The 18367-nt window shown below is 39.8% G+C and overlaps 1 protein-coding gene across 9 annotated transcripts in view; it reads right to left on the bottom strand.

The window, feature by feature from the left end:
• Nucleotides 1-18367, bottom strand: part of LOC134205054 (serine/threonine-protein phosphatase 4 regulatory subunit 3) — a 90157-nt gene that overhangs the window by 14222 nt on the left and 57568 nt on the right. For 8 of the 9 annotated variants that reach the window (XM_062679941.1, XM_062679942.1, XM_062679943.1 and 5 more), the window contains 7 exons: nucleotides 15268-15455; nucleotides 14267-15208; nucleotides 13745-13937; nucleotides 7507-7783; nucleotides 7122-7388; nucleotides 6915-7057; nucleotides 4109-5043 (listed from right to left, as the gene is read on the bottom strand). In XM_062679941.1, the coding sequence (XP_062535925.1) occupies nucleotides 4109-5043; nucleotides 6915-7057; nucleotides 7122-7388; nucleotides 7507-7783; nucleotides 13745-13937; nucleotides 14267-15208; nucleotides 15268-15455 (2945 nt within the window). The remainder of the gene's footprint in view (nucleotides 1-4108; nucleotides 5044-6914; nucleotides 7058-7121; nucleotides 7389-7506; nucleotides 7784-13744; nucleotides 13938-14266; nucleotides 15209-15267; nucleotides 15456-18367) is intronic. The other variant, XM_062679946.1, reaches the window with a different exon arrangement.

Here is an 18367-nt window from a genome sequence, read left to right as displayed (position 1 = left end):
AATTACAACAGCGCATTACTGTGATAGAAACAGAAAAAATGACCATTGACCAATTGAAATGTGGCTGTTCAAACGGAGAAGAGTGGCAAATCCAGTCCGCTGTTGTGCAGTTTTTTTATTTTATTTGGTATGGAATACTCACAACTGTTGTAGGAATATCATATTCTTCCATCTGTTGTAGGAATATCATATTCTTCCATATTACTATACTTTTTTCGCCTAAGGTACACCGGGCAAGTAGAAATGTGGGGTAAGTTGAAACGGAAGCTGTAATTAAGATCAGAAATGGCCGAGTGCCCCGATTATTTTTTTCAACAAACTACTCCCCTAAACACACCTTCTGACTGCCATTCCCGGAAGATTGCAGCCACTGAAAGCAATCCCTGTTATTGTTTATTTTTCACCCTTTGCAAAATTCAAACCAAATTTTTGGCGTGTCAATGAAACAGATCTCAAAATGATGTTTTTTCATCAAATTTTCAAAGTAGATAATCATTCAATGTTGAATACGCATAATGATTATGAAAAATCAATGGAAGGCCCGTTTAATTTTTTGTATTTTGGCCGTTTGAAATTGCTCCGCATTTTCAATCCATCGGGGCAAATAGAAATGCGTGGTGCGGGGCAAGTTGAAACAACGATTCAAAACGTCACCATCGCAATTAAATATATTTTTTTTTCCGAAATTCAACATGATCGGTAAATACATTCGGAAAACATGAATTTATAAAAACTTCTGAAAATAAATTTAATAAATGTCCGCCAGTCCCGTCACGAATGCAACCCTCCTACAATCTCCAGTAAAAAAATATAATGAAAAAGGGTCATGTTTAATATGCATGGTCTGATTTTGAGATTCTTAATTTTATTTTCCTTGTAGTGAGCACTTTTTAAAAAAAAACATAGAGCATGTAAACATTTCGTTAACTCCACCGTACATCTCCCAGCCCCCTGTACCTCCAATCAACGAGTTTATGAAAGATACGCTGGTTAATTAATATGTTATGAGGAAGCCACAGCTGAATTAATCAAGCGCACAATTCAAGTGAACCAAATATTGAACCATTCTGAAAAGCAGTCCGAGTGGTCACCAGTAGGAGATAATCAATCTGATGAATTTTAAGCCGAGGAGACAATTTTAAGCCGATTTCTGAAAGAAAATCAGAATCGTCAAAAATTTACATGGGACACTTATGCGAATCCTGGCAGTACAGTACCCTTTACACAATCTCGTGCATCTTGAGTCTTACTGAGTACATATATTTTGTTTTTCATACGAGGAGACAATTTTAAGCCGATTTCTGAAAGAAAATCAGAATCGTCAAAAATTTACATAAGACACTTATGCGAATCTTGGCAGTACAGTACCCTTTACACAATCTCGTGCATCTTGAGTCTTACTGAGTACATATATTTTGTTTTTCATACCGCAAAATTTGCTTATGTATATAGCACAGTGTTTCAACTTGCCCCGATACGCGGGGCAAGTTGAAACGATTCATATAAAAAAATAATTTCAGTATTCAAAATATTCATAAAAAAGTTTGGTAAGGTTGCTTATTTTTATGTATAATCTATGGCCCGAACTAGCAAGCACCGCAAACGGATTCAAAATTTATCAAAGGGTGATTTTTTTACAGCACTACAAAGTTTAACTTTGAAAAACCCGTTTCAACTTGCCACGGTGTACCTTAAATAAAGGTTTTGGAAGTGTGGCCCATACTGCCCCAAATGGTGGCTCATATTGCCCCGTATAGTCGGGAACATACATTGAAATCAATACATTTTCAAAAGTGCATTCCAACAATTTCCAAACGCATTTTCGTCATTCATCGACGTAATATGAAAGGTAAAATTCTCTAGTATCTACTACATTTGAACGGTGTTTTTTTTAGCTTTTCAGCTCTTTTCGGAACGATTTCCTTAGGTGGCCCATATTGCTCCGATCACCCCTACAATTTGTTATCAGAGAAGCGAATGACTTTTTGCAATGGTTACTCGGCAACTTCAGGAATTAGCTACATGGATCTCCCCCAGGACTCATGTTTGAGCCCCTTTTACAATTTTTACGTCACAGACATCGATGAATGTCTCATGCCGAATTGCTCGATAAGACAGCTTGCGGATGATTGCGTTGTATCCGTTTCGGGGCCAACCCCAGCTGATCTGCAAGGACCATTGCAAGATGCTCTGGACAATTTGGCTACTTGGGCTACGGAGCAGGGTATCGAATTCTCTCCGGAGAAAACTGAGTTCCCGCTCCTACTGATGGGTAGGACAATCACTCATAGCATGCCTTCTAAATACCTAGAGGGGGTCTGGTTCGACTATAAATGCACCTTCGGGAAGCACATTGTGTATCGGAAACAAAAAAGCCAGAAACTGATCAACGTCATGCTATCAATAACATGAACATGGTGCGGAGCTCATCCCGAAGATCTTATAACGTTGTATCGAACAACCATTTTGTTGGTCCTCGAATACGGTAGTTTCTGCTTCCAGTCCGCAGCTAAAACACACATGCTGAAGCTTCCTGTCTCAGTATCGCGTTAGGTTGTATGAATTCGACTCATACGATAAGCCTGGAAGTACTCGCGGGAGTACTGCATTTGACAGATCGTTTCGCTGAATTTTCGCTTCGGTTCCTCATCCGTTGTGAGGTTCTCAATCCATTGGTCATTGACAACATCGAGAAGCTTCCCGAAAAAAAACACCTCAATCTCGATTCATGAGTATTTACCACTGGTATATGACGCTGGAGGTTCCTCTGTAGCTTTTGATCTGTCCATGAAGTAGGAGGTTCATAGAATACCAGATTTCCTTCGTGCGGAGATCATACCTTCATTATTTGCAAGCAAATATGGGCACGCTAGCTAGGAGAGAATTTTTTTCACAAGCGGGTTTCGGGGCTTTAACGTTTTTCGTTTGCTAAGCTAGCAGCTATACACTATTCACTCGAGCAAAATCGCATCCCTACCTCCTGACCACTGTTTCATCTTCACCGACAGTCTAAGTTCATTGGAGGCTGTTCGGTCAATGAAACCGGTGTGCAGCACTCAGCGTATATCGGGAAATCGATCCCGGGAAATGAGAAAGCGGACTCTTTGGCTAAGGTAAATTTTTCACATTAGTTCGTCAGGAAACCTTGAACAGATGGAAACAAAAAATAGACAAATGGGGAGTTGGGTAGATGGCTGTATTCAATTGGCCCGAAGGTGTCGAAGCGTCCATGGTTTAAAAAATTGAATATGGGACTTCATTCTAACTATGTGTCGTCTAATGTCCAATCACTACACTTTAAATACACATCTTTTCCGAGTGGGGCTCTTGGATGAAAATCTATGTGTTTGCGGCTAGGATTATCAGGACATCAGGATCTAGGATCATGTCGTGTGGACGTGCGAGGAGCATCGTGGCCTTGATCTCGAGTACATGTCCCTGATCCACACATTTTTAAAGTTGCTGATGTAAGACTGTAATCATGGTCTGCTCATCCCCTTGTCGTGCCCCATTACGAATGTCTTCCTCTTGTTGTCCATTTCAATGTCTGTCGTTAATCCCTTCTGTATGTCCTACTCTCGTTGTTTTCTCAAAAAAAAAGTTGTGAAACATCGCGAAGAATGCCAACTTTATGAACAACCGCATCGTAATAACTTAAGTACCCAAAAATCCTTTCCTTTCCTACTGTTTCATTGTATTTCCTAACCTCGTCCAAACCGCGAGACTTTCGGTTCCCCAAAACTAAGCCTTCCAAATAAACGAAAGATTGAACAAAAAAATCATCATTGATGATATTCTTGTCGGATGGATCTGGTTTTGGTTTTGGAGGCGGAATTGTAATGAGGATTTTGCTTCAATGCAATGCACAAAAGGGGAAAATATGGAAAGATTAATGTCAGTAATATCCAGTCGACATAACACGATTGGGAATACTGTCAGTGTTTCCATGGATTGATGATAACACCGCAAGTGTAGTTGGGCCTATAAGATGAATGTGTTACAGTGGAATGGAGTGGGGACAGTTTTCCTATCTAGGTACCTACCAGACTTATATCAATAACCCGACCATGTCTAATATTTATTTTCAAAATACTTCATCTAAACTCACCTTCTTCAGACTGCTCACCACCGCGGTAGTACTGGACGCCTCATCCGTCGGTGCCTCCACGGCCGGAGCGGAATCTAAAACTGCGGCTGGTATCGTTGCTGTCGATCCACTGATATCACCATTACTGCAGCTCACCGAAGAACTGTCATCCTCCAAGGCAGCACTACTTTCGGTACAGTTCGGTTGCGTTTGCCGCACATCTTCACTCGACTCAGACGCTGATGACGATGAAGACGACGACGATGGTTCATTTTCTCCGTCTATTCGACTGGTCTCGTCTGCTAGCCGCTTCGACGCTTCCAGGTTATTGTCGTCGAGAGATTCAACGGTTTCCGCCGTAGCAGGAGGTGACGATGTGCTGATGCAACTGTTGGCAACTCGTTGGTTGCTATCACTGTCTGAGGAATTCTGAGGGAGGTGCTGCGGTGGCGTATCTCCACAACTGGGACCTTCGTCCACTGTGGGGTCCGGTGCTGCGGGTGACGGCTCATCGACGTTCGTCGTGGATGCAGAGGTGGCAGGTGCTTCATGAGTAACAAGGCCAACGGCATTACCGGCGGAGTACAGTCCACCCGTCGAGTCGACGATGGGAGTTTCCTCTGCTATTGTGCCACTGGAAGGGGAATCCGACGACGAACTACTGGAAGACGACGTCGCCGTCGTTGAATTGACCAAAGTTATACCTAATAGTGACTGCTGCTGATGGTGGTGAACGGTCGAGTCCTCTTCCTCAGCAGCGGCTGCCGCGGATGTCGTCGTACTATTACTATTGATGTCAGTGTTGTTGTTCAGGGGTGTGGAATTCGTCTGTAACGCGGATAGTTGTTGCGATGTGGTCGTATTGCTACTACTATTACTACTACTGTACTTGGGGCCGTTCACGGAGGTGGCTGATGGAGACGATTCGGGGGATGATTTTTTGTCAAAGATTTTACCTAAGGAAAATAGAAAACATGTTGAAACTTGTTTTTGTTTATATGTTTGCGAAATAATGCTGCGGCATGCTTCAGTAAGATGTGTCCTAGTTGAATCAATCAGTGCTAAGAATTTTATTGTTTTTTATCTTTTACTAGTTTATTTGTGGACGCAATAGCGCCCGTGGCATGTGTTTTTTTTTTTTCAATTTTTTTTCAAAAAATAAAAAAATTCAACCTCTGTTGTCTGTGATTTTTTTTTTCATCAATTGTTGTGTCTGGTTGTCTAAGGTTGTCACTGGTTTTGTTTTTTTGCAGTTGATAGTAAACAAGAATTAAAGAGTCAATTTTTTTTTGTCATAATTTCCCCGCGTGCTGCGTCTGGTTGGCTAGTCACCGGACAGACAAACAGGGCTATTATATTTATGATGATAATGATTTTAATTAGTTTTTTTGTTTAATTCAAGTAAAAATAGATAACATGTTGTAGAAATGATCAACAGTCGATCCTTTAAAGAGTTTAACCACAGACAAACAGACATAACACTCGTCAAATTTCCATCGATCACCGATTTACTGGTCAATTCAAATAATCGTTAGTTAGCCAATCGATCACTCGTGGCGCGCGCATCGTTTTTGCTCGAGTTTGACGTTTGCTCACTACCGCCATCTGGTTCGTGATTTGCCCAACTAACTGAAATCAACAGATGTAGTTAGTGTTTGAACGATGATGAATTTGATGAGTAAATGTTCAATGTGTTATGTCTGTGGTTTAACTCAATTGCTTATTTCTTTATCTATTGCTAAAATATTCAGAATATAGAGGACTCATTTACGGTCTTGAAGGTACCATGTATACTTGACGGATCTCGCTCGAATGTTAGCATTAGCTTCTGGAGTTATTCCAGGGGTTATTAGCCTAAACAATGATTTTAAATATGTTCATAAAGTTATTTAATTTGGCCATAAAATTGAGAAACAAGACAGAGATTTTAATAGTATTTAATCGAGCCATAACTTCAACTAATACGTTTTAATGAACATGATAATAATCGCAAGTTGGAATTCAGTGATGGTGGTACTGCTTTCTGAAATTGCAATTGCAAGTTTCCATTTCATTATTATTTTTTCTGTAAGCGGCTCACCTGCTCTGGATTCACTATCATATTGCTGCTGGAACTGACCATTTGTCTCCATTTCCTCCGTAGGCACTGCAGCATTTTTTGTACTTTTTTATCATTCCATTCAGCTGCCGGATACTAATCATCGGTTGCATTTCAAATTGCGCTGCCTGTGGGAACAGTTGTCCGAGTCACATTTACTCAACTCAGCAGACGACACTTGAAAAAAAAAATCTTTCCATTTGCGCTGCTAAAAAAGTGATAGGCTGTGGGTCGATTGTCATCGGTAGACCCATGGAGGCGTGATAAAACCAACTTCTCAGGATTCTCCCCATTCTTCCATACTTTTTTTAGACGCAAACCTAACCACTGTCAAATCCGCAAAGCTCTTTCTGCATAATTCTTTAATTAAAATCAAATTTAACCTAAAAAGGGCAATTCAGAAAAAAAATACGACGAATAAGCTCTAACGAGGATTGAGATTTGACTGCACGGTTTATTCCTTCCCATATGTAAAAACCTCTTTCAGTTTTGAAAATCAATAACAATCGATAGAAACGTCTCCGGAATGAGTATATTGCAAAAGAAAAAGGAGTCAAATTCAAAACAATTAATCAATTTATTGATACGTTCTATCGTTGTGTTTCGAAATGCTAGAATCTACCTTTGATTTGATCAAAAGAAAATACATCTCCTTATCAGAGTCTTTGCACATCACGTCTTGAAGCAGCGGAGCCTAAAACTTCAATTTTTTTCTACTTAGTCGCTCACCTAGGCTAGTATCCAATTCCGGCGATCCGGCCTTATTCGTTTCTGCGAAGTCTTCTTCCTCGTTGAACCAAATCTCCTCCTCCTCATCAAGTTGCCTCTGATCCCTCCGGAAGCGATTGCTATTCCTCAGAATCGATGGTACACTGTTGGAAAGACAAAATAAACATTTCAATATGAGTTCCAGATGAATTCGGCGACCAAACATACCTATCAAGGTTTCCCTTCTCCTTCTCCTTCAGTCGGTCCTGTTGTTGGTCATATTTGTTCTTCAACGTTTTGAACGTTTGGACATACTGGACATCATCGAAGATTTTTCCAAAATTCTCTACAAAGTACGTATATAACGATTTGATGTCCTCGATCTTGATGAACTCGAACAACTCCAGAATTGCGGACTCTAGCAGATTATATCGGCCATTGTTCCGCACGAAGGCGTCCACCACTGGGGCAAATAGATTACCCTTCACTATATGCCTGTGAATGAACGAAATAATTGATTTCAGTTACACATCGGGTATTAGATTGTTATTGAACGAGGGAGTGCACCACCACCACCACCAGTAAGCACTTCATGAACTATACTACTACTCGCCTATTATAGAACTCGTCTTTCAGTGCGATGATCTTCCGCAGAAACCGGAGGGCACCCAGCACTAGGAACGTGTGTGTGCTCTTCATCAGTACCAGTATTCGCCTCAGCAGGTCCTTGTTGATGATGCAGTTCTTGATGTGGTAGGTGTGGTGCTCGACGCAGAACGACAGGAGCTCCAGCACTAGCCCGAGCAGCTGTACCGTGTGATACTCTTCGTTGGCGGGTTTTTCGGTGAGGGTGTTCAGCAGGAGAGGAGCTGCAAACCGGTCCAAAGAACCTGTTATTACAAATACGCGTTCAGAAGCGGGAATTTTTTTGTTTAATATTTTTGGAGCTATGAAGTCCAATATTATCATATATGTTTAAATACTAGAAAGAAATAGAATAAATGTGTATAACAGACTTAAATAATGTAAACCGTGTAAGAATTTTTGATATTTTTTTGCAACATCCCTAAATCTTTTCAATTTTGATATATGTGAGCCTCCAATTGCATTTGCAAATAAAGTTGAAACAGAATGGCGATTCTCAAATCGCAATCTACAAATGAAGTCTAGATATTTGATGAGCAATAATTCATAAGCAAGTAGAGTTTCTCATTATCTGAATCATAAGATTTATTATTCAATTCGTTTGTAAAATATCAATAATCACCATAACAATGTTTATTATTTCATTTTTATCTAAAAAATTACATGCCTTCCATTGTTTAGGATAAGTGCCCGAGCGCATTTTGACTTTGTGTAATTCTGGTGTTGCCATATGACCCCAAAAAAAGTCGCAGTTGACGATTTTATATAAAAAAAAGTACGTCACATAAAAAAGGCGATTTTCAAATCTCATGTACGCCATTAATCATAGAAGGCTTAGGATTGATTTGACTTTGACCGAAAAGGTCATTTAGCCGAACGCTATTTTGTCTTAGTGTCGTTTGGTCGAACAGTTGAAATATGTTACCTTATGTAATGTGTAAAGTGAGATGTTCGAAATTAATAATGAAAAGTGAGAAATGAGAAGTAGGTACTGAGCAATAAAATGTGAGAAGTAACAAGTGCGAAATGAGTGTTCAGAAATGAGAAGAAAGTTGTAAATAGTGATGAGTGAGATGTGATACGTAGGAAGTAAGAAAATGTGTGTAGTGAGAAAATCATGGGAAGGAAAAGGGAAGAAAGAAAATGAAAAAAGGAAAAAAAAGTAGAAAGGTTTAAATTCAAGAAAGAAAAGAGGAAAAATGAAGAAGGAAAAAGAAAGAAAGAAGAAGAAAAAATAAGAATAAAAATAAAAAGAAAGAAATGTGGAAAATGAAGAAAGAAAAAAGAAGAAAAGATATGGAAAATGGAAGAAAGAGTGAAGAGAAAAAAAGAAGAATGGAGGAAGTGGAAAGGAAGAAAAAATAAGCATTCATTTAAATTTCCTCGCATTTTACATCCTACTTCTCACTCTTCATTTCTTATTTCTCACTTTTCATATTTCACTTCTCACATTGCAACTTTCCCTTTTTTCATTTGTCTCTTCTCTCTCACACTTCATATTTCTCACTTCGCATATTTAACTTTTTACTTCTCACTCCTTGATACACTATCAACTTCTCACAGGCTATTTCTTAAGTGAAGTGTGAAATGTTTTATTCTTAACTTCCCGCTTCACACTTCGCATTTCTCATTACTGGCAACCGAAGGATTTTTTTAGACTATTTGGCTAAACGACACTTGGTCAATCGACATATTAGGCTAAATGGCTTTTTAACAAATGGTTTCGGCCAAATGGTCGTCATTGGGCATCAATCTCTAATAATTTCCAATGAGTCTCTAACAATTTCGTATGGTACATTTAAAGTTAATTGCCTATATTCCGGGTATTAAGCCACCCGGAGTGGAAATTAATTACTATGTCTGAAAGTCGATTATGCATTTGTACAACATGTGATAGATTTAGTTCGGAAGAGGTATTGGAGGGTAACCGCTCCCGTCGGTGGGGTTTGCTCCCACGAAACCAGTACGCTAAACAAGTGCTTTCCCTACTAAGCTACGAAGAACCTCCGTCGTCCTCCGCAGCTTAGTGGGTAGGGGAGACTGGGTAGACTTGATCCCCTTTTCTGATTTCCGATGTATCACAGCCAAAAGTAAATAAACATACGCGATTACCACACAGACTCTCTGAGAAATATAGTATTTAACTTTACTGATGTATGACAGTCCTTAAATTATTGTTGTTATTGATACCCAATCGATTTTTTGGAGCACTGTCAAAAATCGACTTTTAAAATATTCGGGGGAAATTGATCCGTCTCCAAATATTTGCTTTAATAAAATTAGAAAGGTGCCCTCAGATTTTTTAAAATATTTTTCCTTCAAAATACGTAGAATTTTCGAATTGCTGTGCATATTCATGAACGATTTTTGTTATTAAATTCGACATCACATGCAATTTAAAAATTTGGGGAGACTTGATCCCCTTTCTATGACATCTACGCAATAAATAATGTTTCCTGCCATCCTTCCATCAAATCTGTCAAATTTACAAAAAATTAGAAGCCTGAGAACAGATTTATATTTTTTTGAATTTGTTCGCCAAATTTTTGTATGGGTGACTAATGGGGGATCAAGTGTCCCCATATTAAGGTAATAACTTCAAATCCAAATATCCTAAAACTTTGATGGAGTGTTGACATTTTCATTAGTACAGATCATTAAGTATATTTATGGATTCGTGCTGTGAAAAAACGAAAGCATTTGGTCATTGTTATGAAAAGTTGTTCAAATTTCGCGTAGCCTTCCCAAAATCTTTGGGAAGGTTAAAACATACAAACCGCCCTGCAGAATAAATAAGGTTGTCAATTAAAAAAATTACTCACCACATAAAGGTCATTTGTCTAGAGGATCTATACAAAAAAAATATGCTAGAACATAACTACTTTAGTTCTCGATAAAACAGGGGGTGATCAAGTCTCCCCGGGGATCAAGTCTACCCACCTTCCCCTACTGATGAAACCAAATTCCCAGCACCAGGCACGTAGCCGAACTCTCGCAATACATTTTCAGAACTAACTCTCTCACATGTATTTTTGTACAAACGCCAACCATGTAAGATGAGTATTTAGTATTGTCTGGCTCCTACATACTTGCTTCATTAGCAACGGCGCTCGATGAAGTAGAGTTGTGTGAACATAAGCAATTAACTTTGTCCACCAGGAGGTGCGGTTAAAACAGCGTCTGCCTGGTATCCAGCGGCTAATTACCGAAACTCTGTATCGCGCCAGCTATACCTATGAAGGCAACCTCACTAGCGTGATATAGGTAACGCGTCCTGATAAGGTAGCTTACTGAAACCTTCTGAACACCACGAAAGATGGAGAAAGAAAAAAAAGAGTTATGGAATGGAAACTCGTTACCTGCAATGTCAGGACCCTAAACAAACCTGGACGAGTGAACCTTCGAGCTCGTGTACTGCAGTAGGTTGTGACCGAGTGAAGGTGGCTATCCAAAAAGTTTACTGGTGGCCAAATTTGGATAGCGTGAATTCAGAGTCGTGGATTCCTCGAACAACACTCCCTTCAAATATAACATCTACTACAAAGGCGATTCAAAAGCAGAGCATGGAGTTGGTTTCTTAGTGATGGGAAAGCAGATGAAGAGAGTAATGAAGTGAAAACCCATTAGCGATCGAATCTGTGTGTTGAGTACACGGAGAGAATTCTTGACTTACAGACTAATCAACATCTATGGAACGCTAAACTAAATCCGGTAAAATTCGAACACGGTTTGTCAACTGTATCGAATGAAAAATCACTGCGAACGATGCGTTACAATATCCAGCGATTGTCGGCGAAAGGAGTATCGGCTGAGTACCGCCAGAAACTGGATGAACGAATAAGTGCAATCAACCTTAGCGACATCAAGTCGATCCATAGAGCGGCAAGCACAACCGCACGGAAAGTGATATGTACTGCACATGTGGGACTCTGGAGGGGTTGGACGAGAGCCAGAGATTGACAGACAGATGAAGATAGACAGATTTATAGACAAGAAGAACGTTGCTAGAAGCAAGAGATTGATGTCGAGTACCTGGAGCGGGGCGTGGCCTCGGGCCTCCACAAATCTTATGTTCCAAAACCAACCCTTTTTGTACATTTCGAGGCCCCTACAAGCTGTCGGCCCCGGGGCCCCTTCCGGCTAAATCCGGCCCTGGCTGCAGATAAGGATCAGCTTCCAGCCGAACTTGTCAAACATGGCATTGAACAGCTTCATGAAGTTCTTCTCCATATTATGTCGAAAATATGGGAATACGAGAAATTGCCTGTACGGCCTAGGTTGTAGAATAACCCTCCTTAATTCGATGTAGATTTCAAGGGAGCGATAAGGATAGCTGGCGTGCAAAGAATTATTATTTTCGCAAGATCACATATGCTTCTGAGCTCAATCGATTTTATCGCGATTGATCGCCGTGCTGTGAAAGATAGAGGCTTTTGTGGCATTTAAAAAGAGAGACATCGAGCATAGGACTCACGATCAACAAAACGAAGTACATGGTCGCTGGCAATCGACGTGGATGGTGAAAACTTGAAGTTGTAGAATAGTTGGGTATCTTGGAACTTTAGTGGCGTGCGATAATGATGTTACCCGCTAGGTTCAAAGGCGTATTGAATAGGGCGTATTACGGATTTCGTAACCAACTGAAGACCCGCAGTCTGCGAACGAAGATAGAAATGGTGCAGTATACTACTCTGATTCTTCCGGTGGTTTCATACTGCCATGAAACATGGACGTTAAAGGAGACTGATCGGAGAGATTTCGAAGTATTTGAGCTTAAGATACTCGGCGGTAAACTAATAGGAGAATAGCATCTGGCGACGTCGCTTAAATCACGAGCTATAACCAATGCGTAAAGGACTGGGTATTGTGAAGCTTATACAACACGGCGGACCACTGTGGGCTGGACACGTTGTTCATAATATTTTTCTACGCTGTGAACCAATATGATTGAAACTTAGGTAAGGTAAAATTTTGTGCAAAATCGGTTCACGGGCAATTGAGCTCCGGTAAATCTGCTCTTCATTATGCCGGCCAGTGTAAAATACCTATTCTGTCGCACAAATATTTTTTTGAAATTTGCAAACCCAAATCTATTCGATATGAATCCACACAAAAATTTAATTACATATTGTTTTTTGAGACCACAAATAACTTCATTTGACTATATATTTTAGTTGTACTTCGCATTGAGGATGGTTATTTGTGGCCTTGTAAGTATCATAATCAGGATTTGCAGAAAACGCTCTCAATATATAACGAACAGCGATACAAGAAAGGCAAAAACTGTTCCGAATCATAACAAGCCATGATAACAAATTTATCAAACTTGTATACAAGTGCGAGAAAACAAAATCGGATAGGCAAGCCCCACACAAAAGTGTTGATTTTCGCTTTGTTTTCGCTCATTTTGTGTTGCGGACCGCACAGCTGTGTAGAACAAGTTGAAATGCATCATCAGAACCAGTGCTCCCCGCGTTTGGAGCTTTTGAAAAGAAATTTATCATGAGGTTTAACTTTCCGAATCCGTTCTTTATCATGGCAGCACATAACATATAGGCATCTTTGCCGTAGAATGTGGTCCTTCCCTGATTTTGAAACGCTAGCGAACCTAGCGGTGGAAGTCAAGCTTTACTCAACAATGAGCATAAGACAGAGCAGCAGCGCATGCTTTTCTGTTTCTCTCTATCGCCTTGGATACACGGGAGGGCCGTTCGTCAATTGTTGATACACAAAGAGTTCACTTTGAATTTTGCTGTTTGTTCTATGATGTCTATCTGTTTTGTGATGGCAGTCTTGTGCAAAAATTCTCTCGCGGTATGCTACATATATCGTATATGTATACAGAAACGATAAGTGAGAGACTTTGTAATTTTCTTTTGGATTCAAACCCTGATCATAATTTTAAAATTATTGATTATTAAAAGTGTGGAATTTTGAAAAAAAAGCCAAGTTCAAAGCTTAACAAAGTTTTCGGAATGTATATCTAGGAACTGCATTACTAATTCTGATTGGCTTACAAAATTGGTCGACAGTAAATTATGAGAATTGTTCCATTTAAATGACTAAAATTGAATATTTGAAAAACAGATTAGACAACCAATTGTTAAAAAGCTGATCTCTTTAATATAATTGAATGAAAAATAGTTCCAAAAATATTCTACAGAGATTTTTGTTTATGCTACTGCGTAGTAATCAATTAATCGTACCTATTAGCGTTTGTATACTGTGCTTGTAGAAAAAATTCAGAAAGTCTGACTTCTCCGACTTGTTCACCGAACTCAGCATATTCTCCGGATCCAACAGTATCCGTAGCACACCCATCAGCTGGACTGCTCCGCCCAGTTCTGGTTCCGAGTCCGATAACATCTGCTCGATAGCGATATTGATAAGCGTTTGATCCTATAATAAACACACAAAAAAATCGTTACCGTTTTCGTGGAATTCATTGATAGACGAAAATGCCAAAATTAGTCACAGCACCTATTCCGGGAAAGGAAGCACATGGCGAAAACAAACTCGTGAAACGTAATCGCAAAGCAATTGATGCCGTGTGTGACCTTCCAGAGACAAGGGCTTTCCCGGGCTGATAAGTTCCAACTGTACGAACTGTGTGTACCTGTTTGTAATGCGAGTAACTTGTCAAGCACAACGTGAACGTTTATCAGCTGGTGACGTAAGGCGATAAGAACATGATACCCCTTCTCCCCATCACCACGGTTCGTACTTACCTCATCCGTGTCCGAGTTGTTGTACTGCTGAAGCGTATAATCGCGCACAATCGAGGGGGAATATTCCACGATCGTCGTCAAAATGTCGATCGAGGCAGCCTTCGTCTTCTTATCGTTGATGGCCAGCGTAATTTCCAGCGCCGGCAGTATTCCAAGACTGATCAACGTTTTGTAGAACGTTTCTTTGCTCTGGGGTTGTAAATATTGCGCAAAGTTGCAAAACTCCTTCAGAAACAGAATAATATCCCGCCTTTTCGCATCCGAAGTGTTTGGGTCCGTTAGTAGCGTAAACAAATCGTCAAGGAATTTTTCGTCTTCTTGGATCAGGGTGACTATTTCAACCTTATTAAAGAAAATGAACGAGGACAGTGTATTCAGCATATTGTCCTCGAACACAGACGGCGTCGGTAAAACAATATCCTGAATGTATTGCACTCGATAGGTTTGGTGTATTTTCGCTAGCAGATCCGAATTGCGAATCGGAATTGCTTCCCGAAATTTGGCTAACTGTTTAAGATACTGTCGGTGCTGCTTCGGAGGATTCCCCGTAGGGTCGTACTCCAAACATCCCACCACGTCGAATATCGTATCTTCGGCAAACATAATCTCAAAAAGAGCGTTTTTGTTTAGCAGGAAAATGTTCTTGAAAATCTCGTACAAGTAATGCAGTCCTTCGTGATTTTCAAGGTCCTCACAGATGTGGAACAGGTTAAGCAGCTTCTTGATATAGTTTTCACTTTCAATTGCTTGGGCTAGTTTGTCCTTTCGTATCTGTGAGGTCAGTCCATTAGCGATCACTTCAGAGATGTCCTCTAATCGAGACAACTCACACTGAGGCAATTCGATAGGCGGTGCCGAGTCTGACATGTCCTCGAACCGTTCGTCTTCCGATTCTTCCACCACATCTTGTGTTATTTCTACGGAGGGATCTTTGCCTTGTACCTGTTAAGATACTTAAGTTTCAGTTGAATCAGCAGATGCTTAAAGATAACACAACTTACCTGACAAATTTTCTCCCATATTTCATCACAGCCTGCCTTCTCCTGAAAACTAAGCGCAAGGTCGAAGTTGTCTCCTTCGCTCCACACTATCAGTGTGTCTTGTTGTTTGTGATAAATTGTGTCTGAATGGATTTTGCTTTCCAGCAGCATTGAGCCATCGTTTTCTGCGTGAACTAGCAGGGAGACACCTGTTGAGAAAAACAGAAAAAACAAATTCGCGTTAGCTCAAGCAACTTCCTTATGGACATTTTCAACTTTCTATTTATTTTATAGCGCGCTAAACAAATCCGAATTTCTATGGATTGGACCAGAATATTGACGAATGAAGTTAGGATTGTTATCCCATAAGCGTAATAAGGATGCTTTGCGGTACGGAAGCATTCTGAACACACTAATACTTGTGACACATATATGATACCAATATCACTGTACCGCATAAAATCATATGTCTGTCACCCAGAATCACGCTGGTATCACGATAGCACGATGATTTCCGTACCCTGCCCTGCGACCGTTGTATTGTACGAAACAGAACATAATTTGTTGTTTTGAAATGTCAAATACGCCGTTTGACATATGAAATAAAAACAAACATTTGCAAGCTGATTGAGTAAAATTCGTTTTTCTGCAATTCGGATGATATTTTTCACAACATCGTCAAAATAATTATTCGTAAGCCCATTAGGCCGTTATAAATATTTTATTGAAATTATGTCCTACTGGTCTCCGAATAGTCAAGAGGGGGAAAATAAAAAATAAACATTAAAATGCAAAAAAATCAAAAAACTCCTTGGATTTGTTAAAGAATGTTTTGAAAATCCTCAAAATTTATGGAATTTTAATTTGTTGCCCCCTCAAAATACGATTTTTGGTCAAAAAAACCGAAGGGGGGAGACATAATTGTTTTTAAATATTTGTATCGGCCGCTACAATTACGCGCTGAAGATGTCTTCCTATTGATTTTGCCAGTTCTTGGGTTGTTTCCGGGAAAGATCTACCGTCACTTTTGCATGATATTCAATGGTTTGAGTTCTGTATCGTGTGATTTCGGACATTTTGTTCAAGGATCCCATGGGTTTTAATTGGAATGATGTCTAAGGATTGGAAAGGATGCGGGCTCTTTGATTTGCCATTAGTCAGAATCTACTTTTTTAGATGGAAAGAATGTTTTGAACCGTTGTTTTGGACAAATTCAAAATTGGATCTGTAGTGTTTGGAGAGGGAGAGAGGAGAGGAGAGGAGGATCTCATGGTGGTAAAAGTGGAGTGCAGAAATAAACGGTAGTCAGCGCGAAGTAAATAACTGTTTGAAAAACCCGGAATTCCGTGTCCGAATAAACCTGTTAGGGGTCGTATACTAATTACGTAAGCACTTTGGGGGGGGGGGGGGGGGAGGGGGGTCTACCATTTTCTTACGTTCCACATAAATAAAAAGTTATTTGTATGGGAAAAATCTTACATGGGGGTAGGGAGGTTGTAAAACCCAGAAAAAATGCTTACGTGATTATTATACGGTCCCTTACAGGATCTATGACACAATAGGCGAATTCGAAAAGGATCCAGTGTTAGAGTGCGCTGCGAGAGTTTGCGAGAAAAGTCGTTAGAAGCGATTATTTACATTCAAAATCAATTTTTTTCCATAAAATTTACTTCACTTTTTGGTATATTGTCTCATGTTTTCCACTGGCAATGGCTTCTTCCAGTCTTTAAGCAGCTGTTGAAAACAAATCCCACCCAAGTAAGCCGCGAATTAAAAATCCGGGAATTCATAACCAAGATTGTGCGGCGCAGGCATTGCAAGAGATGTGCTGTTTAATCGGAAAAATCATATGCAAACACACACCGGATGGAAGCTCATCCCAAAGAAAACAAAATTTTCTTCCAATTTGCGACTATTTCAGCTTTCATAAATGATTGGATTAATCAGAAAACGCGAAAACCGTACTCCCTCCGTATGCTGCCAATGCACTTTTTTGGCCAACGACACTTTTTTCGTGGTTCTTGTGACGACCACCAGATGTCGAAATGATCGATGAGCTTTACTCAAATTCGCCTATTGAACAATGCTGGCTTTATCCTTCAAAATGCTCAAAAGAATTAAACGATCAGTGCCGTTTGCACTGAAGTCACCCCAAACCATAGAATAGAATGAATAACGTCCGCAGAAATAATTGCCTTGCGGAATATTTGCAGGAACTCGCATATTTCTGCTAAAATACCTATACAAAGAATTGGAAAATAATGACGTGTTCACATCGATGAATGAACTGCTGACGCGTATTCACAATTTATTCAAAAAATATGGATAAATATTGTGCAATACTCATAAAAACTATAGTAACAGTTTATGATTTCTATATAGGGGGAATGACGGCTTTAGCAGGTTTTGTTCTATTATTGTCAGGGGTTTTTTTTTTATGACTGATTATGCTCAAATTTGGTCTAAATATTCTTTGCATATCAAAGAATATTGTGGCCAAACTTCATAAAATTTGGTCATCAAAAACCCCCCTGCCAATAATAGAAGAAAACCTGCCAAAGCCGTCTTTTCCCCTATTTTGATGAAAAATATAGTTTTGGAAAGCTGTAGAATCAGTTTCAAAACAAGCTGACAAATAGATACAACGGTGGAAAGAAAAAATGTGTGTCATCTTGTCACTGTACGCGTACAGCATGATACGAAAATCATTGTGCGGAAATCATATGTCTGTCGATAGTATAAAGCTGAAGAATGGTAATTCGGTACGGTCCTATTTACCGATGTTTGCCAACATGATCCAGGAGATGCAAGACGCTCTCTTACCAAGATTGACGAAACAACAGGCCAGGTAATCCTGATATTCCACACTTGCCACACAAGATACATAATCATACAATGGCGGGCATAGAAATGCTTTCAATAATTATAACTGAGGAAATGCTAATATAATGCAACGTACACACCAGTCAAGCAGTTTGACGAACATTGACTCCGCCCTCAAGAAAACGCTTCGGTTGCTGCTTTGTTTGAACGTGTGTGAAATTGTTCGAACAACCATTTGACAGTTGGCGGCTCGGTTGGAAAAAATTAAAACGGTTTGATTTTGGTTTGAGTTGTCGGG

Source organism: Armigeres subalbatus, chromosome 1 (assembly GCF_024139115.2).
Source record: "Armigeres subalbatus isolate Guangzhou_Male chromosome 1, GZ_Asu_2, whole genome shotgun sequence".
NCBI classification, from domain to species: Eukaryota; Metazoa; Arthropoda; class Insecta; order Diptera; family Culicidae; genus Armigeres; species Armigeres subalbatus.
The sequence above is the reverse complement of the archived record's forward strand: the minus strand, read 5'-3'. Positions and strand labels throughout refer to the sequence as shown.